At 46.4% G+C, this 20,458-nt stretch overlaps 5 protein-coding genes across 5 annotated transcripts; all 5 read right to left on the minus strand.

The window, feature by feature from the left end:
• Positions 1–20: 20 nt before the first annotated feature.
• AOL_s00054g59 (uncharacterized protein) lies at positions 21–1,361 on the minus strand (the record flags this gene model as incomplete). The annotated part of the gene is made up of 1 exon (XM_011121375.1): positions 21–1,361. The coding sequence occupies one exon, from the start codon at positions 1,359–1,361 to the stop codon at positions 21–23; it is 1,341 nt and encodes a 446-aa protein (XP_011119677.1).
• Positions 1,362–1,872: 511 nt separating this feature from the next.
• AOL_s00054g60 (uncharacterized protein) lies at positions 1,873–4,426 on the minus strand (the record flags this gene model as incomplete). The annotated part of the gene is made up of 4 exons (XM_011121376.1): positions 1,873–3,961; positions 4,042–4,142; positions 4,236–4,322; positions 4,397–4,426. The coding sequence occupies 4 exons, from the start codon at positions 4,424–4,426 to the stop codon at positions 1,873–1,875; spliced, it is 2,307 nt and encodes a 768-aa protein (XP_011119678.1).
• Positions 4,427–6,205: 1,779 nt separating this feature from the next.
• Positions 6,206–8,380, minus strand: AOL_s00054g61 (uncharacterized protein; the record flags this gene model as incomplete). Its single annotated transcript, XM_011121377.1, has 2 exons — positions 6,206–7,745; positions 7,929–8,380. 2 exons carry the CDS (start codon positions 8,378–8,380, stop codon positions 6,206–6,208), a joined length of 1,992 nt encoding a protein of 663 aa, XP_011119679.1.
• Positions 8,381–8,851: 471 nt separating this feature from the next.
• Positions 8,852–9,214, minus strand: AOL_s00054g62 (uncharacterized protein; the record flags this gene model as incomplete). The annotated part of the gene is made up of 1 exon (XM_011121378.1): positions 8,852–9,214. One exon carries the CDS (start codon positions 9,212–9,214, stop codon positions 8,852–8,854), a length of 363 nt encoding a protein of 120 aa, XP_011119680.1.
• An 8,968-nt stretch (positions 9,215–18,182) lies between these two features.
• AOL_s00054g63 (uncharacterized protein) lies at positions 18,183–19,585 on the minus strand (the record flags this gene model as incomplete). Its single annotated transcript, XM_011121379.1, has 4 exons — positions 18,183–18,671; positions 18,856–19,283; positions 19,406–19,473; positions 19,554–19,585. 4 exons carry the CDS (start codon positions 19,583–19,585, stop codon positions 18,183–18,185), a joined length of 1,017 nt encoding a protein of 338 aa, XP_011119681.1.
• Positions 19,586–20,458: the final 873 nt, after the last annotated feature.

Consider the following 20,458-nt stretch of genomic DNA (forward strand, 5'->3'; position numbering starts at 1 on the left):
CAACATTCCAACACACATTTTCACGTAAAGTCATACCGCTGCCATACCATAGGTTCTTCGTAGTACCCACCCCATACTACCCGAGGCATCACGGAGGCATGCAATATCACTTCTTCTTTTACTTCTCCTTCTTCTTTTAAACGATGCTGTCGGCATCGATGCCCATGACGATGTCTCTTACAGTATTTGTGACCATGTCTTCTCCCTGCCCCGCTTTCAACCTCCACAGGTAGAGAACCCGGAGTCGGATCTTTCCTCCGCCTCATCTCGTCTTTCAGAACCCTATGTGAACTATGGTGATGATGGCCGTGTTTACCATGTTCACGTGTATGATGACGATGATGATGATGATGATGTGAAGGTTCGTCCTGTTTCGCTTTCCTTGGAGGGTTCGCGTGTTTCCTTGGAGGGTCCGAATCATTATCATGAAACCCTGGCCTCAGCGCCATCGGTAGGGCCTTCTCCAGTGTCCGAAAGTCTACCGAAAAGAAGGAATCTCGTTTTCTATTGTGTTCTCGGACGGGAACTGCATCATAACCATAATTCCCAGCGTGGGCTGGGGACTTTGGTGGCACTATCGGTCGTATCTTCCTGGAGGTCTTTGCATTATCCTGATTCCCTGTTCGCGGATCGGAATAAGCAGGGCTCTTGGCTGTAGTTTCTCTTATGGGAATATTCAGTCTACTGAAATTGATCGGAATCGTCGACCGCGTCTGTGGTAGGGGAAGGTCCGGTTTCCCCGCTGAAAAGGGAGTATCTTGAAAAACCGGACTCTCCTTTTTTCTCTCTGTCCTCGATCCCCAGTTATCCCTTGTGGGCTTAGGTAAATATTCCTCGGATCTCCTCCTCCTCCGCCGTTCTTTCGGAAGATCTGAAATCAGTGGATCCACCGGCACAGGCGCAGGCACAGGCACAGGCACAGACACCGACCTCAACGGCAACCCACCCCCCTTTTCGTCTTTTCCCTCCTTCTTCCTCGTTCTTTTATCTGCCTCCTCCTCCTCCCCCCTTTGATGCTCTGTCCAATCTCTTAACCTGGTGAAAATCGGCAGCTTGTCACCCTCCGGCGCTTTCGTCTGCTCCTCGCTACTGATAATCGAATCGAGCTCAAGTAACTTAGCCTCTAACCTCTCTGCCTCCGCTTTCTCGTCTTCTTTTTCTTCTCCGCTACTGGTTTTCTTCTTCCCACAGATAGGAAAACACAAGACATTTTTGATGACACTGCGGATCGGTTTCCGGTCCTGCGGTGGAGGGGAATGCGAGCGTTGCGAACTAGTTACCCGGCGGAAATAGGGAAGGGAACGGGCGGTAGGATCTGACTCTGGATGCTGTTGGGCTAGGTAGGCTGACGGCGACGACATAAAACGGGTGTACGTTACGTGCAAAAGATCTGTATTTCTATGGATAGAATATAATCCTAGAACCGAGAGAAAGAGAGTAGTGTAGCTCGCAATTCTTCAATAGTAGTATTTTCGAAAAAAAGAATGATCGATCATGCATATGTGCCCACGAGAAAATAGTTTAAGTTGGAGAGCTCGATCCTCCGGACGAGTCTTACAGACTTAAGGCCTGCGAATATCATATAACTTGATTTACGATGATAAATGAACGCGGGTTTTATTTTCGCTCTCGAACTTGCGGGGTGTGTCAGATCTCCTCCCACGTACGACGGAAAAACGTGGCTTTTGATTCGAATTAATACAGCAATTTTGTAGGCAAATTTAAAACCAAGTTCCCAGATATTGAAACATTCCAATAACACCCCCAAAAAACAAGTAGCAACATAATATATAACGACAAGTTGGCCTGGAAATCACATAGAGAAAAGGGAAAAGGGCAAAGGAAGAGAAAAGAAATCAGAAGAAAAAAAGACTACCAATCAAGCTTGCCTCCTCTCCTACCAGCCCGGGGTACCTTCACAGCTTCAACCTTAACCGGTCCTTTCCTATACTTGGCCATGTAGCCAGTACCCTCCAACCATGGATACAGCTCAGATCTCTTCGATTCATATCTAACAATCTTATCCTCGTGCTGCATTGTCAAGCCGATATCATCCAGCCCATTTACGAGGCAGTGCTTCCTGAACTCTTCAACTTCAAACTTTGTGATAACTTCTCCATCTTCCGTCTTGATCTCTTGGTTGACCAAGTCCACCTCGATCTCCTTATTGTTCGTAGCAAGTTCGGCTATTTTGTCGATGATAGACTGGTCATCGATGGGGATGGGGAGCATGCCATTCTTGAAAGTATTGTTGAAGAAGATATCGGCGAAACTAGGTGCGATAATGCACTTGATACCAAAGTCAAGGAGAGCCCATGGAGCGTGCTCTCGGCTGGATCCACAGCCAAAGTTTGGTCCCGTAACAACAAGAACCTTTGCATTTCTGTAAAGTGGCTTGTTCAAAACGAACTCTGGGTTCTCGACATGATCAGTGTTGGGAAGGTACCTCCACTGGTCAAAGAGAGCGACACCAAGACCGGTTCTTTTGATGGTTTTGAGGTATTGTTTGGGGATAATGGCATCGGTGTCGACGTTGGCGCGAGCGAGCGGGGCGACAACTCCCTTGAGTACGGTAAACGGAGGGAATCCCGCAGCGGACCCGCCTGCGCCACCCTCGGCATGCAGGTTCTCCCCTGTGGGTATATCCGAAGTCTTGTCATCATAATCCTGGTTCGTCGCAGCATCCTGTTCATGATCAGATCCGACGCTGACCTGCGGCTTATCTGGTGGCGCAGCAGGTGCGTCGAACCCGTCAAGTTTCCTGATGTCGGCAAGGTATCCAGTGATAGCTGCAGCTGCAGCCATGACGGGAGACATGAGATGCGTCCTGCCGCCTGCACCTTGCCGTCCCTCGAAGTTTCGGTTGCTCGTACTGGCACACCTCTCCTTTGGAGACAGGATGTCAGGGTTCATTCCGAGACACATGCTGCATCCCGCCTCTCTCCACTCAAACCCGGCCTCACTAAATATCTGATCGAGACCCTCGGCCTCGGCCTTCTTCTTGATCAACCCGGATCCAGGAACTACCATAGCACGCTTAACGTTCGCTGCGATCTTCTTGCCCTTGACTATCCTAGCAGCAGCTCTCAAATCCTCGATTCTAGAGTTTGTACAGGAACCAATAAATACTTTGTCGATTTGAATATCCTCCATCGGAGTATTGGCTTCGAGACCCATGTATTCCAAGGCTCTTTCAATTCCTGCTCGTTTGGTGGCGTCTTCGTAGTCTTTGGGATCTGGGACCTTCCCGGTGATGGCGACCACATCCTGCGGCGATGTACCCCAAGACACTGTTGGTGCGATGTCTTTGCTATCAATGTAGACTTCGACATCAAATTGTGCCCCAGGATCGGTCTTTAAGCCCCCCCAGTATTCAACTGCAGCCTCCCATTCCGGCGAGTCGACTTTTGGCGCCAATGGCTTGCCCTTGAGATATTCGAATGTAATCTCGTCAGGAGCGATCATTCCAGCCCTAGCACCACCTTCAATAGCCATGTTGCAAACTGACATTCTAGCTTCCATGCTCCAACTCTTGACTGTGGAGCCACAGAACTCGATTACGCATCCGTTTCCACCGGCAGTTCCGATCTTCCCGATAGCATGTAAGATAGCGTCTTTAGAGGTAACACCGGGCTGTAAAGGACCATCGATCTGGATCTTCATGTTTTTGGACTTCTTGGTGATGATTGTTTGTGTGGCGAGGACATGCTCGACTTCAGATGTTCCAATACCGAAGGCGAGGGCTCCGAATGCACCATGGGTGGAAGTATGGGAGTCACCGCAGACGACAGTGGTACCGGGAAGGGTGAACCCCTGTTCGGGTCCGATGACATGGACGATACCCTGACGGTCATCGCCGAGGCCGAAGTAGGTGAGATTGAAGGCTTTTATGTTGTCTTCGAGGGTTGTGCATTGCAGACGAGAATCCTCTTCCTCAATGAAGCTCGAGACGTTCTTGTAACTGTGGAGGAAATAGAATAGTCAGTCAACTCGTTTCGCCGTCTTAGTAGGAGAAGGATAAAGAATTGGTGGTCGGCTTACCTCTTTCTACTCGATGTCGGAACATTGTGGTCTACGGTAGCAAGGGTGCAGTCTGGTCTCCTGACCGAACGGCCCGCATTTCTCAGGCCCTCGAAAGCTTGCTATTTTGAGTTAGTCATTCGTATAAATTAAAATAAAACGGAATATAATAAGATAGAATATGGATATGAATACAGGCGGGGGGGGGCACATACTGGAGAGGTAACCTCGTGGACAAGATGTCTGTCGATGTAGAGGGTTGTGGATTTGCCATCGTTGTAAACGACATGGTCGTTAAAGACCTGCGGGTGGGTACTTTACGTCAGTGGCGGGAAATTTCTTAAAATGGACTGGATGAATCCACGGGAAAATGCACCTTATCGTAGAGGGTTCTGGGGCCAGCCATGTGGGATGTCTACTCGATTATATCTCGAGATCAATGGATGTGATATAAAATATCTGATATGGATGCAATGGACAGATAGATAAGTAGGTATATAGTATGTCAAGCTGGGTAAGTAGTAGCTTGGGTAGATACTAAATAGAGGGCGATGGCGATGGTGATGGTTATATCTGTTGATGAGGATGGTGATGGCAAGGAAAGCAGGATCCAGCTGTATTAAGTATGTCTCTGCTTCTCTCCATCGAACATCCGAACTTCGGCCATCCCTCGCACCCCCTCCAACTCATTCAGACTCATTCTCCGTATCGTACCTGCAGTTTTTCGCATCTAGATTCACCGATCTACTCTAGTCCACTCTGGTCGGGCTTATGAATTGCAGTGCTAGGATTGGTTCTAGCGCTAGACTGGTGCGCGACCTTCCCTGCCGACATCGGCGCTCTCAGAGACCTGATTTGTCTGAACTCCGACTTTATCTGGGGTAGCATCCACATCCGGAATAGTCCATCCGACGACATGTCCAACGCAAAAGCAATGCAACAGCTGGTCTGAGATGCTGAATGACGGAAGGTCCGATTGCGATTATGCATTACACCCAAGTTAGTAAGTCCTCAAGTACCTAAGCACTGGCTCCCTGTACTGCAGTGGGGACCGATCCGGTTGGAGACTGCAAAGCTCGGCTGTTCAAGGCATTTGATTTCGCCGTGGCTATATATAAAAACAACGATCAGATTGGACAATCCTCTCATCATCGAATGGAGATGCGATCTCGGAGGGCCTTAACTAGGGCCTAGTCTCTTATCTTAGAGATGAGATATTTAATATTCAGAAAACTGGCACTAGAATGAGTCTTATTTTTTTGAAAGGTAAAACGGGACTGCTAGTTCTACAGGTGCTGTGACTATACGGTGCTAGAATTGAAATTCGAAAGCGAAGAAGGAAAGGGGGGAAGAAAGAAGAGGGGAAGAAAGAAAAACGGCATATTACAGTACGTAGTTACTTAGTTTTAAAAGGCCGAGGACTTGCATGTACTAGAGTAAAATGAAGCTAAAGAGCAATGATAAGGATAAGTATACCCCTCTTAGTCGTGTAATAGACATTGGAATACGCAATGCCGAAGAGCGGAGGGGTAGGCAAAGCAAACCTAAATTGTTACAACTACGAGGAAAATGGAAAAGAAAGGGGAGAAGGGGGCAGAAAAGTGAAGAAAGAAAAACGAAGCAAAAAAACAAAGTGCTTGAGAAGGTGAAGAAGAGAAGGGAAGAGATAGAAAGGAAAAATACAAGTCCGAGAATCCCGAAAAGCGCCCAATGCATCTTTGAAAGCCATAATTTTTTGTTTATCCCGTTATTTTGTATGCAAGTCGTTAGGTATCATCAATCAAATCCAGGAGGTAGAGAAAGGGGTCGATAAGGTCTCTCCGTATGTCGTTAGACAGTTGAAGAGAGTGAGGTGGGTAAGGAAACCAAGGCCGTTGCGAAAAACGAATTCCCATGCTAATATACCATGAATTCCCAAAGTAAAGCTCTGAAAAGAAAAACAGATTAAAAAAAAAAAAAACGCCAGCGGGTAAACTGCCGGAGTAAGTGTTCTTTGACCCGTCGCTAAAGTTTAAAAAATGGTGACGGCGAATCAAGCTATCCTCCGAGGGAATGCCAGGCACCGAGAATCAACTCGAAGATAATGAAAATGAAGAAGAAGAGAAGAGAAAGGACATTGACAATTAGAGGTTCTACCTAAAGAACACGCGAAGCGGAATGTCAATAACCCATACTTCTTTCTTTCTTAAAGGGTTGGTAAGCTAGGATAGTGTTGCGAGGACGATTCAGTAGAGTAAAGCTTGTCGCTGATATGGTTGCGCTGATACTCAACTCTTGGGGTATCTCGAGGCCAACTGAGGCTATTGTACATTCCCTCGTTCTTAACGCGAGAGCGGCCGTTGCTTGGGATATATCCATAAGTTGAGTCACCGTATGTAGTGCAGCTGATACCAACGGGCTGATAGCCTTTGAAGGTGTCATGAACACCCCCGGAGATATAGTAGCCGCTGAATGGGGCATGGTTTGGGCGGTTGTCGTAAGGATTGTTTAGTGCTTGAGGGTAGTACGAGTAGGCAGGTTGGTCACCTTCACTAGGTAATGGGTGGCCGTAGTGCTCATGATCGGCCCCTACCCCAGGTTGCGCTGCTTTGGCATAGTAAGAGTGGTGGTCTGCTGGGAGACCGATACCGGGAGCGTATGAGGTTGCCGGAGTAGACGGCTGAGTTCCGGATCCCTTCCCATCTGGTCCAGCACTTGTAGGCCGGTTATGTTTCCGTTCATCAACGTAGTGACCGGGGCTCCGGCCACGGACCACCATGGGAGCGGAAATTCTTTTGGCAACGAGAACATAAGAGGTATCTGATTCTCCGCTTACTGTTGAGACAATTTCAGCGTAGAGCTCCACGACGAGATGGTAATACTGCTGTGCAGCACGACGTTTGCCGTTATTGGCGGTGGCGGACTTAAACTGAATACGGTCGTAAACAGCCTGGTTTAATGGTTGGTGGGGTAAATGAGCGTGAGGGTAGTTATAGTCATACTCTGACCCATGTTTCATAACATTTCCTGAAAGCGAACTACCAAATTGATTACCGCTTGCGGATTGTGGGATTAATTTGATAATTCCAGGCTGCATCTGTGGTCCTTTATCGCGTTTGGGCGTATGCTGGACGAGCTCAACGGGTTTACCGCCAGCTCCTTCGACTGCAGCGCTAATCTTTACGGCGAAGCCGGCAACGTGGTCGACTCCCTGATGGCTCTGAAGATATACACCACCGCTTGGCTGAGGGTACAAAGAATATGAACACCCCACCGAGAAGTAGTTTCTGCGGTAGCAGGTCCAATCATTATCGGATAAAAAAAATCCTTTATCTATCCTCGCGTGGATTTCGGGTCGGATTATGTGACCCTCGGGGGTCACCAGCTTTTGAAGCACCTCTGTATCTAGAAGTGGTGGTCCAGTTGCCTGGTGGCCGCTTGATGATTGCGAATCCATCGCCAAGGGTGGTAATAGATGAATTGAGCCTTCCGATGAATCAGATAGTGGGGGGGACCTAGCACCAGACGGGGAACGAGATGATCTGTGTCTCGTGAGGCCTGGGATAGTTGGAAGGGTGGGAAGAGTAGAATGGTCGATAGAAGAACGATGATGGTGATGGTGATGGTGGTGATGGTGGTGATGATGATTTTCTGGGTGCGAGGCGTCCGGTCTATTGAATGATGGCGATGCGGGTAATCCTATTGGACGTGGAACTGTGGGATCCATCTGTGTAGCAGCAGCTGGGCTGGAATTATATAAGATTCTGGGTCAGCGAACTCTGGTTTCTCGAACGATAGTAACCATCCCCAAAGCTTCAATGCTTAATGGTGACAGGACTGTAGTCTAAATTTTGTCCAGCTATCGAGAGCCAGAAGAGGCACTCGAATATGGGAACTGGATATACAGGGATCGGGATAAATGGACGTACCTCAGAGGCCTCCCTGCGTCATTGGTATGACCGTACGGCATAACTATTCGTGATAGGGCGGGTAATGTATTCGACAGAGTGCCAGCATGAGAAGCCGAGCTTGAAGATGGGGAAGTCGAAGTGTGTGTATGGGATTTCCCGTGGAGATTCAAGGTTTCTTGCTCGGGGTGTTTGATATCAGACAGAAGAACTGCTGAATGAACTGGACTAGCAGCCTTGGTGCTACCAGAAGTCAAGTGCTCTTGGTTGCTAGGGGTCGATGTTTGGACCTCACTTGGTTCGGACAGTAGTCTACTTGAAAGTTCCAAAGGGTATGTCAGTGGGTTGAAATCGAGAGATTCGAACTTTAAATGATGGTCCACCAAAGAGGCAAAGCTGGTCTGCTTGTGTCTGACAACTTTTATAGACGGAGGAATCGGATTGTCCCTGCTAATTGTTGGCGCACAAGCCATGGGAGCGTCGTAGTATTTTATTCCTTGTCCAGTCCTGGGTCCGGAAGGCTGCTCTGCTCCATATGCGATCCGAGACAGTGGGAAGGGTATGACAATCAAGCAGCTCGGAAAGGGAAATGGATCCAAGCGTCCACCTGTCTGCTGAATTTCAAAAGAAATAATAATAAAAATCAAACGCGATCGAAGGGGGTGATAGCTCTAGGGAGTAAGAAAGTAGTGTAGAAGCAAAATTGTCTCCAGAAGCAATTTTTGGGGAAAAAAGAAAGAAAGGAAACGGAAAAAGAAGAAAAGAAAGCAAGCAAGCAAGAGGTAAAGAGAAGGTTGACGACGAACGCGAAAGATGACTGCGCGGAGGTCAACTAGGTGAGGGAATCAAATGGGCGAGCGTCCCCAGACGACAAATGGGTGACAAGCAAATAATCGAAAGGGAGAAAAGGAAAAAAAAAAAAAAGGAAAGAATATGGATGAACCTTAGGAAAGTTTTGCGTACCTCTCATGCAGCTGCCCGCTCGGGGGCGTGGTTGTTTCGTCGGCTAGAGAAATCTTTTCGATAAGGGCTGGAGGAGGATGGTCAACAAGGGACTGCCCGGGCGGGATGCCCGTGTCCCGAGCCTCGGCGGACTCTCCCGGGGGCGGAGGGCGCGATATACTCTCTCCCTCAGATGGAGGAACAGTGTCGACTGGATTTGGGGCAACAGCCGTATCTTGAGGATTGCTACCGATGGCCGTGGTCGGGTGAGTGATCCCATCCGTTGATAGTGCAGTTATCGGTTCCATTTCGTTCCCTGAAGCAGCGTTCGAGGCCTGGGTCGAGCCACTTTCGTGGCCGGTCATCATCGATGACAAAGAGTGTAGTGCTCACTGAGGTAAGCGTTTGGGAGTTGCTGTCGACTAATGCAAGAAACGATGCGGAAATGCAGCTTAACCTAGCAAATTCATATACCTTTTCCGCAGCCTCAGCGACCTGATTGATATAAAGTATCCCTTGATGTATAGAAGCTGCCCGCTTATGGAATATCAAACAAAACGCAATTCCTCACAAACGCCCAAAAGAAAAATCGGAATTTCGAGTAGCTCCTGCCAGGTTCACTGCTTTGTCTGTATTTCAACTTTGGTATCGGTGAGGAATTAAAAAGGAACTTCTTGAAACATTTTATTAGCCATCGGGATCCTGACACATGTTCAAACAACGGGAATCAAGCTGGTAATTATCGCTTAAGATTAATAAAATAAAAAAAATGCAAAACCTCCGCTGGGAGGGTGCCCTGTAAGAGCTAGAAAGGGGAAGGGAAAGAAAGGACCGAGATGATGGCGCCCTATTCCGCGACTGACTCTTGCGCAGAGTGACTTGGCCTTGCATGAATTGATGAAGATGGATTTAGATAAGAGGGAATAAATGTGCTCTTTGGGGGAGGGAATTGGGGACCCGGAAGATCACGAGAGGGCAAATCAAGTGCTGCTAGGCTTGTTGCCAGGTATCAAGCCTCAACAGGCAAGTTATTCAAAACCGGGGGGAGGGGGGGGGGGCATCAGTTCATGGGGAGGGTTTATGATGACTTGGCTGTGCGGCCCTTGCCTCCCAAAGCCTGAAGCAAACGGAACACAAAAGGCTGCATTTTGCATAGACAGGCCACTTGATTGATTGCGAAGGGCATCATAGTTGATTTAATTTCGTGGCTAGCCCTGTAAGAACCGGATGCACGCATGTATGTACTGCCGTAATGCAAGCATTCCCTCAGCCCAGGAGTCCTGGCGTCTCAATTCGTTGATATTATTGATCAGATCTCGTTTAGTGAGACTGAAGAATTCTCGAAAGACGCGGGCTTGATAGGTCTGCCCATGGAATATTCCACTCGAGCTGTCTTTATCGCCGGAACAAGCAGGAAGCAATATTCGAGGGTGTGTAAATGCCGGCACCCGGCTACCCAGGCCCTGAAGAAGCGCTCGGCTTGAAGGTATGCTGGAGCCACCCGGCTCTCCCTACGGATGTGGATTTTGGATTTCGGTGACACAGGCTGGACGAAATCAAGCAATTCGGAGCGAACATACTGGTCCAAACATGTTTTTGATACTTGTTTTAAAAGAGTTTTCGAACAAGAGTATCCCAGGATAAAACGTTAACATTTCGACAATAGCGCGGTAAGCAACGTACCTTAGAAGGTGGTGTTTTTTTTTTTTGTCGAAGTCGAAGTTGCACCACGTGACTTTCGGTGGGATGACGACTTCGTAAATGGCAATTTTATAGGGAAATATAATATATATGTGGGTATAATCGCGCGATGAGCAGACGGGTCGTGGCGAAGGGCGCCGGAAGACGAGGCAAGACAAAGCAAGAAAATCCCGAGACGAAAGGTTGCAGAGAACAGTCAGATGGCCTCAACGATATTACCCAGTTGGTAAGAGAGATAGGCTGGTTCAGGACGGGTACATGTAAGCAAAGTCAGGTAGGTTGGTCGGATGGCTGCAGGCTTGCAGGCTTGCAGGCTGGTTAGAGGTTACGGTGCAGCGGTGCAGCGGTGCAGAACGAGGGCAAGATGAGGCGGCTGGGAATGCTGTTTCGAGGGGCAGCAGGAGCAGCGGGTCAACAAACGGAAAAAAAAAAAAAAAAGATTCAAGGGTTGGAGGTAACCCAGGGCTAGGTTGGTTGTCGAGGTGCGTAAGTGCCAGAGATGCAGCGCTGCCGGGGTTGCGAAACCGAAGAGGGTGGTGCCAGCAGGATGATTATAAGAGCAGTAGGTGTTCCATGTAATTGGACGAAGCGATGTTGGTTGGTAGTTAAAACGTCGATATGTGAGTAGGTACCTACTTGGGTATAGTACAAGGTGGACCGGGGTGATAGTAGTGGTGATGGCGGTGATGGCGGTGGTAGTTGATGATTGATGGTTTGATTGATGGTTGATTGATGGTTGATGGTGGTGGTTGATGGTTGATGATTTGATTGATTTGATTAGGAGAAAGGCACACACACAGACACAAGCACACTAACCAAGCACATGTAAGGACTCCGTACTGGTGGTAATAAGTGCTGGGTGGAGCCTTTTTTTTTGAGTTGCCGAACTCCGGCCAACCAGCTGGCCAGACAGACCATCTAAGCTATGGATCCATGGATACTCTATCATGGATCATTCTAATTCTAATCAACTGATCGATTTAACAGTTATCATAAAAATATAAAGAAAAGGAAAATGAAGAAAATATTTGAATTAAGACCATGATTCTCCAAGGGGCAGAAGTCTTTGCGAATACAAGCAAAACTAGGTGAATCTAATATTATAATATAATAGCTGCCACCTTAGGTGCTTGGGTAATCTAATGAAGCCTGAATATCCAAATTAATTCTCATACCTAATTGGCAATCCAGACCATATAATATCTGTTCCTAATTATCTACTGACATACATGTATGCACATGTACGTACATACCCACTTAGTAAGTATATAGGTAGGTAAGTACCGATGTATAATGATATTTGGAGGGTTAGTTACTCCGGATTGAATGCCTGAAAATCAATCACCACCGAGGAGCTCACCAGTTCGGACTGTACTGGCCAACTGGTCTGTACTTACATGACTACCCGAATCTTCGACCCGAGTATACTCTGATAAGCAAGTACCCCAAATAAAACTATCTACTTCTATGCAATGCACAGAACGTACGGTATGAATACAGCATGTATGCATGGGGAAGTGAGTACTTACTTCCTCGTGGTGCATTAATAACTACTGGTCAATTACTTACTCGCCGACTTGTCAGCTTCGGGACCGAAGTGACTATTCTTGTTATATTCGTATCGAATCCATTTACGTCCCCCTCGAGTCCCCGTCAACTCGGTAAGTCTTGAGTTAGAGTGGCCTACATCGGGCTGCGGATACTACCTTACCCTCCTCGACGCCGGGTACTGCAGCGCAGCCTCCATTCCAGATTGACTGGCTCATACGTATGCTATTATTACACTGCCATATGGCCATAGTATTACTACCATTGCAACCACTCTTTCCGAATACAATACATGTCCCTACAAGTTAAAAAAAAAAAAAAAAAGAAGAAAAAGGGAAATTCGTTTTTTTCGATAATAAAATAAAACAAGTACCTACAATAGGTAGTGTGGTTTATCTCGAGACATAGCAGTGCCGTGCTGCGGTGAAAAGCCAACTAAACTGCTTCGGTCGTCGACGAATGAGGTCGCGATTCAAGACAAGCCTTGTGTAACATCCAATCTGGTAACAACCTCATTTCGATTTGCTGTTCCGGCCGCAATTTCACATCGTCCAAACTCCACCCCAGGGACTTCAATTTCTTTTTTTTTAAAAAAAATTTTAAATTTAAAAAAAATTTTAAATTTAAAAAAAAAAATCCTATCAAACCCCCCTCCCCGGGGGTGCGTGAGTCCGAGTGTGTGTTCGTGTGTGGGCGTGTGAGCGATTTATGGGACATCGATCCAATCAATCAATACTTCATCTCGAATCCAGAACCAATTCTTTTATGTATGTATCTGTAAGTACAAATATACTTTCTCTACCCGACTTTCAGTTCCAACATATATATTATTTGCGGCTGTTCTTTCCTTTCTTTCCTTTTCTTTCTTTTTATTTCTTCCCTAACATTGATGTCTCAAACCAGGCTTCCTAAAAATCGGGAACGGGAGGGTGCAAAAAAAAAACCCCCATCAGTTCCAAAGGAATTCTAGATCCCGCCAGCGACTGAGTCGCTTTCCAACAAATCGTGCATGACGTTTCAGAGAACGCTCTGACGAATCGGGAGCTAAGATATCGACGTAGGCTTGTTTTAGGCCGTCCGAAATTTTCTCGATTATGTGGAGAATGCTGGACATATCGAACCCCATGCGACTGATGCACGCCAGTGAAATACTTTACATCCAGTGGCGATGCATGATTTTATCTCCCACGCCCGCATACGCTCCCTCCGCTTCGATGCAATGTTGTCTGCTTGCCTGGCTCAGCCTGCCCTGGTCTCTTTGGGCTGGCCTGTCCCTTCCTGTGGGATGCCAACATTGAACAACACGGAAGACTACCGCTACCGCTGTGTCCGAGCGTCCCCGGCTTGGCCTACCGAAGAACTGCCCTGCTTAGCTTTGCCCTGTACTCCATGGTACCGTTTGAGGCATGGCAGACCTGGCAGGCTAGCCTGTGGATGCACTTACATGCAGCGAGCCAGTCCATATCCGTACATGTACCTACATGTACTTACATTAATTACACATATGGAGGATGTAGAGTCCTGCTGCGGCGCTCTCGCAAGGGACGGAGGGTAGCCCAGGAGAACTCTCCATCCTGCATCTGCATTTTATTGAAATACGATGATGATGATGGTGATGATGATGATGATCAACCAGAATAACGCAAGGCGAAGCTTCCGCTGTGCGTGATTGGTGGGCTGAGTCCTGGGAATTTTATTACTCTGCATCCGCTCAAACCATCATAACATGTTGAAAAATACGTTATGTCTTCCACACCCTCGCTGCCTATCGTCTATCTCTCGAACTTTCTTTCCCTTGACTGAGGCCTGGATGCCATGCTGACATTCTCAATAGAAAATCCAGGAAAATCAATCTGTCATCCGTCTACACCTTCCCCTTGTTAGTGCAACAGTGATCATCCTTAGGAGGGTGGTAGGCCCAAGGAATTTAAACCTTCGGGGAATTTATATGTTGCTCTCTCAGAATCCACATAGAGGATAGAGACGAATCTAATTTGACATGTTTCACGACCTGGATCTTGTAAAACCACACCCAAAACTCTAAACATATTGACATTTATGTTATGGCGGCTATGAAACATAACTCTTGTGGGCAATATACCTAGCCATGAATATTTCCAATCGATTGGTGCAGTATCCACTTTTGATTCATTCCTGCTGTACAAATGCATTTAAGGTTGTGGCTTGTTCCCGAATACTTCCTAAGAGCTGATGTTACATTGTTCGAATTTAGTATCGTAGAAACTGAAGAGACCATTGTGGTAGGCAATATGCTAAGACCACCCCATCGCGAAGGAATTGAACTCTCTCTCTCTCTCTCTCTCTCTCTCTCTCTCTCTCTTTTTTTTTTTTTTTTTTTTTTTTTTTTTTTCAGGCAAAGTCACAAGATCGGACGCAGGTTCCTGCATTATTGCAGAACTTACCAATTGAATTGGCGCGAGAGACATCTCGAGATATCGGTTTCCAAATACATCCTCCTTGAACCATGTCTTCGTGTCAGACACTCGGCGTTTTACAACTAGCTGACTACATCAATATACTTTAATATACACCTGTTCTTCAATGCAATGAACGACAGCCTTTGTTTTGTTTTATTTTTTAAAAGAAAAAAACTAAAAAAAAAAAGTTTAGATAAAGAGAATTGGATTCTAACAAGGTAGAGAGAGAGAAAAAGCCTCAGAATCGAACGTTCACGATATCTCAAGAGCCATGTGGTTGCTATCCATTCGCTTGCTAATATATCTTCTGCATCAGTTCAAAGATCAGGGCATAGAGATTTGCGGAGTACATACACCCCTCCTTGATTTCGCGTGCTTCAGCCCGCATATCTCATGTGATCACAGACCTCGTTTGGCGGATAAGATGATGCCTGCTGCCGGCAGGTATGGGGGCCATGGTCAACCATGCATGCATACTCTCATGCCTGCTAAGTAAGTTATCCTCGACCCTCATTACGCACCCTGACTTAAAGAAAAAGTCAAGTTTAAAGCTTTCAAGTTGCCTTCGTGATTCCGTCCGCCATCAGCCCGATCGATGAGTACTCGAGTGGAATTAATAAAACTGCAAAAGATCGGTATTCCTCCAACATGGAGCCTCCTGGGCTGGAATCTTACCCTGGACCCCGTGGCCAGCTAAGTCATTTTCCGAGTTCCCCGCTGCGAGTTAGACATGTCGACAGCTGCATGAAACTTGCATATATATGGGTTATTTTAAGTATTTTAAGCACCCGCGCTACCCTTGCCATCGGTGGTGAAGTCTCAAAGCTTGAGCCAATCTCAACGTCGACAAGGCCAGCCCAGCGAGAGAGTGGCGGCTCATGGATTTCACAATCCTGGAAGAAATCCGTCCGTGTCTTGAAAAGCCGTGGCTAGGCCTATAGGACGCGGAATAGTTGCAGATTTGGAGAGTACCGGGGTATGCTTCTCAGGTACCAAACAACGGTTCTCCGATATCGATACCAACTACCTCCCAGTGCTTCCTTTCTCAAGTATATGCAGGCCTACTTTGGATACTAAGTAAGTAAGTATTTCGGTATGCATGGTCAGTGCCACTTCTGTACAATCTGCTTTGACGAGCTCTTCTCGGGCGACCAAACCCGGGATACAACTGGACATCTTGTGTTGCAATTTGAAGTTGCCTGCTATGTAAGTATAAGCATTCCTCGGGAGACTGCAGCTTCGAAACGCTCAACTCTGCGGCTTCCCGTCAAAAGTTCTACGGAATAGGCAAACCCTTCGAAGCTCCTTCGGAAATGACTTCCAGAAGCGGCTTTTTACCAATCCTTCGGGTCTCTAAAAGAAATCAGATTTTAGAAGGATCGGAATAGAGAAGGGATCCCAATTGCAAACACAATTTAGGGACATGTATTTGTATGCATGCATACACGATTGTACAAACTCGAGACAGAATTGGACCGGCCTGGTCAAGACAATCAACGGTTCGGCCGTACTCTTTTCAGACAGATATACATCCTCTAGCGTAAGTACTGCGGCTGCTCTCTTCACAGGAAAAAAAAAAAACTGGAAAAAACTAAAAAAGAAACTGGGGTTTCGACGACGAAAAAATCCGCAAGCTATCCCATAGATCCATGTTCTCGATCTAAACGAGCAAATGCAAATAGGAGCTGCTAGGCGGCTGCATCAAAGACGGCAAAGGTTATTTATGACATGAGGATCAACGTCAGACTTTAACTCCGGCTAGACGATACATCTTGGGATTAATCGACATTCGAGACGCCATGCAGAAGTCCGTGCCCGAAACTCCTCCAAAACCTCGAAGAGTTCCTCGAAGACCTACTCTCAAGATCCCAAGCCTTGCAAGCTTATCCCTTGCTAGAATGTCGACTCCATGTCTATGCTCACATGGCGAATCAAGTCAGATGCTGTCTGCTGCGGACCTTACGTACTAATATATTTGCGCGCGGGCCACTCATTCCGTCTCCCTCTAATCGTGCACATGCGACTATTTTAGGACAGCTGCTATATCGAGCTCGAGCGCTCCCTATCCGGGTCCACTGTGTTCTGCCACTTAGATATGTTCGGCTACGTGTGCTGCAGACAACGTTACCATGGGAAGCTTTAGGGATCCTGTCTGGGATTTTAGATATCAGCTCGAGCGTTCCGAACCCCTCGACTGGCCGCTATATGCCGCATATGTGATAGATTGGGTACACAAATGCAAGCTCAAGGTTTCTTCTTTTATGCAATGCGAGAAACGTGTGCTTTCGATCGCCTTGATTCCTTTTCTTCAATAACTTTCACCTCCAGACCCGACAGTTCGGGTCTATGGCCTGCTGTACGAGGCAAGCAGAAATGAGCGAAAAAGATCCTAACCCCCTTCCTACAACCCAATATCCCTCCCTCATTCTCCTGCTACCCTTCGAACTGATGTGCAAACGAGATTGCCATTCTGCATGATCAATCATGTGGTGCGCTCTTCTCCTCATAAGAAAGGGAAAAGGGAAGATGAGAAGGGAAAAAGAAAAGGGAAAAGGGAAAAGGAACAATAAAACGCCATTGCTGGTCGAAATGCAATCTGATACCGGTCCGACATCCCCATACTTTCCTACTCGACTCTTTTGGTCCCAACCGACAGGTCCAACTGGCGGTTACCCTTGTACAGAGTACTTGTGTTATCGTGAGTATCTGGACTCCCATTTTATGTCCCATGCCTGCTCCCTTTGGAGATTCGAAACTTCCAACTGGATACCACGAACCCGTTTCCTTTTTACCCAAGGTATGTGGTTGAGAGTTACAATCCTCTCCTTCCGTGGTTTATATTTAACTGGTATACTACCTTGTGGGGAAGCCCTTATTCGGTACCAGAAATGGTCAAATATACAAGCTACATATACGTCGAACTCATCAAGGTATCACAAAGAATATCACTTGTGCACATCTCAGCTGTCATAACACCTCGCCGCCCCGCCCCCTTTCAATTACCTTTTTCACCCTTTCCACGACTGAAACTTGATCTTGCATATTCGTTTGCTGTCGTGCCAGCGCCTCTAGGCACACGTAGCATCCGAAAATCTTGTATTCGAGTGCTTTGCATGCCCATGAAATTCTGACGATAGAGTTATCTCATGGGGCTATTGAATGGCACAATTTGTCATTGGATGGTTAGTATATCCCTAAGCTCCCCTTTCTATATCGCCAGCTTTGTGATGAGAATCCGGAAAAGAAAAGAATAAAAATCTAAGATCCCTTTGGTTGTAACCACACGGTGTCTTGTCAAATTGAGAAAAAAAGAAAAAAGGCTTGCCCCCTCGGATGCAGTGCTAGTACATGATTCATATGCATATTCACCATTTTTCCAACATCCGACGCTCTGCCCGGCCCCGTCGTGATCTGTTGACGCTAATTATTCATTTATTTGAGGTAAAAAAAAAAGGCGTAGTTCGATTCGCCCGGAGTTAATCATCTTCAGATTGATCATCAAATACTTTCGTTGGAGGATATACGTTAGGGATCCAGGAATTTTCATGTATCTTGTTTTTATTTTCATTATCACTTCACAGACAATTATACTCTTTATCAAAATTGACCACACGGGAACAAAAAAAACAGTTCAAAGTACCCTATACTACACATATCCACCCGACTTCTTCCACTCCTCATGTGACAGTATCCTCTCAATGGTCAGCCCAGCCTCTTCATCTGCATCATTACTACCCTCCTCGTAAGTTTCTAATGTCCTCCTCACCCCATCTGCCATCGGCGAAACCGCATATCCAATACCGTCTACTTGTGAAAACTTCCGCCCGTCGCCATTCCCATATACCTCCGGCACCCCAGAGCTATCGACTGAAGTTCTATTATACGCTCCCCTCAATCTTTGGGGTAAATTATGTTCAACGCTAGGGTCTAAACAATAATCGTTTTGGTCAAGTTGCCAGTCTCTTATATGATGGATTTCCGCGGGTCCGCTATAATCGCTGCCGTTATTACCTGCAAAGACACGTGTTGTACGTCTGTTCCCGTTGGCGTTCTTAGGGAAAGCAGCCTGTGTGGGCAGGACCCCTATTGTATCCAGAAGGGCTGGTTCTCGATTCGAGCGGGATGCAGGCGCCTGCTGTCTCAGTTGATTCGCATATCAGCCTTCAACGGGTGTACTTTTATTACTTTTTCTTTTTGTTTGAAAAATCCCTTCCTTCTTTCTTTCTTTGCGGGATTAATGCAGAGTCGAGAGACTTTTTATGCAAGTAAAATGAAACAGAATAATTAAATATATGCAAGAACAAAAGAGGTAAACTTACGGTATCATGGTTCGTATTCCCAGTTCGATTTATGCTACTTCGATCTTTACTGACGACTGACCCTCTAGGCGATATAATCTTCTTCATAACCTCGGAGATAGCGAGTCGATGCTTTTTTTCGTTACCTGGCAAAGGCGCGGGTGTCTTTGACTGACTCGTGGCATTCGTTGTAATCTTAGCTGAAGCTGAAGAAACCTTCGACTTCTTAACTCCAGATGAGCCGTTCGACTCGCCTCCGCCGCCGCCGCCCCTTCCATTTCCACCATTTTTTGAAAGGGTCCAGGTAGTTGAAGATAACTTTGACTCAACGGTACTTCGCACAACTCTGAGTGTCTTGCCTAGTAAAGGCTTAAGAGCCGGTGCAGATGCAGCTATAATCCCCAGATTATTTTGAATCGCAGCGTAAACGGCAAGACGCCATGATCCCCCTATATTGGAGCGGACCAATCGGATTAGTGAGACTACTATAATAATATATGCAAGATTTATCCGATTGGTAAAAAAAAAAAGTGCTGGACAATATTGAAGAAGAAGAAAAAAGAAACTTTACATGTTTTGTCTGGGTCGTTAATGGCCAATGGAAGCTCTGCCAATGCGAGGATCGAAGCTATGGTCGCACTGTATGCCGTAAAATACAACAATTAGTTTTCATAATATGCGTTGGGTTGGGTTTTGTTAAGGAGCTAGAGCGGGCTGACATTAAACCACAGCCGAAGATGCTAAGAACCATGATCTTTCGTCTCCGATCGACTTTCAATGCTAGAATCCAATCACTCTTAAGTGTTAGTTTGGGATTGGGCTTTGCTGATTCTATAGCAATTGTAGAATTAAAGAAAAGAAAAGAAGAAAATTCCGCACCAAGGAGCATTCGTGTTGGCAGTACCAGTATCCATATATTCGTAGCTACATTCAAGGCCAATATGACATGCCAGAATACGGCCCGATTGATACAGCTACCCCGCGTTTCGTATGGATCCCATTGCCTGCTAACGGGAATACATGCCAGCGCAAGTGTTAATATAAATGCTAGCATCATTGCGGCGACGAAGACGAATGTGGAGCGGGTGAGGATCAAGAATCGGTTCGAGCCAGGAAGTCGGAGGTAAAAAGATAGAATAGAAAGTTTTATGCAGTTTAATGTTACGGGCTGAAGAATCGTTTCCGCGTAGAGTAACTACTCTAGGTATTAGAATTAAATCATAGGATATTGTAGGAAAGGATTCATATTGGAAGTCCTTGCCTTGAGGACATATACTAGATCATCATCTTCTACATCATTGATATGGCTCCCCTCCCCTCTAAATGTCCCTATACAGAACATACAATGAGTTAGTTGAACTGACGGCTATATGTATATATATAATAATAAAATGAACTGATACTGACCTGCGACAGGTAACATTGTTCCAGCGGTATTACTTGCCTTAACACTCGAGATAAGATCAGATATATATTAATTTTAAAGCTTGGTATTCAACGGACCCCCAAGAATGGAAAAGAAAAAGGGATATTAACCCACCAAAGCTCCGAGAATCCACCAATCGTCCATTCCAAAGAACTTGACCATCCGCGCCCTCGTCCAAACTCGTAGCCCCACCACTAC

The sequence above is a fragment of the Orbilia oligospora genome (assembly GCF_000225545.1).
Source record: "Orbilia oligospora ATCC 24927 unplaced genomic scaffold scaffold00054, whole genome shotgun sequence".
Lineage (NCBI taxonomy): Eukaryota > Fungi > Ascomycota > Orbiliomycetes > Orbiliales > Orbiliaceae > Orbilia > Orbilia oligospora.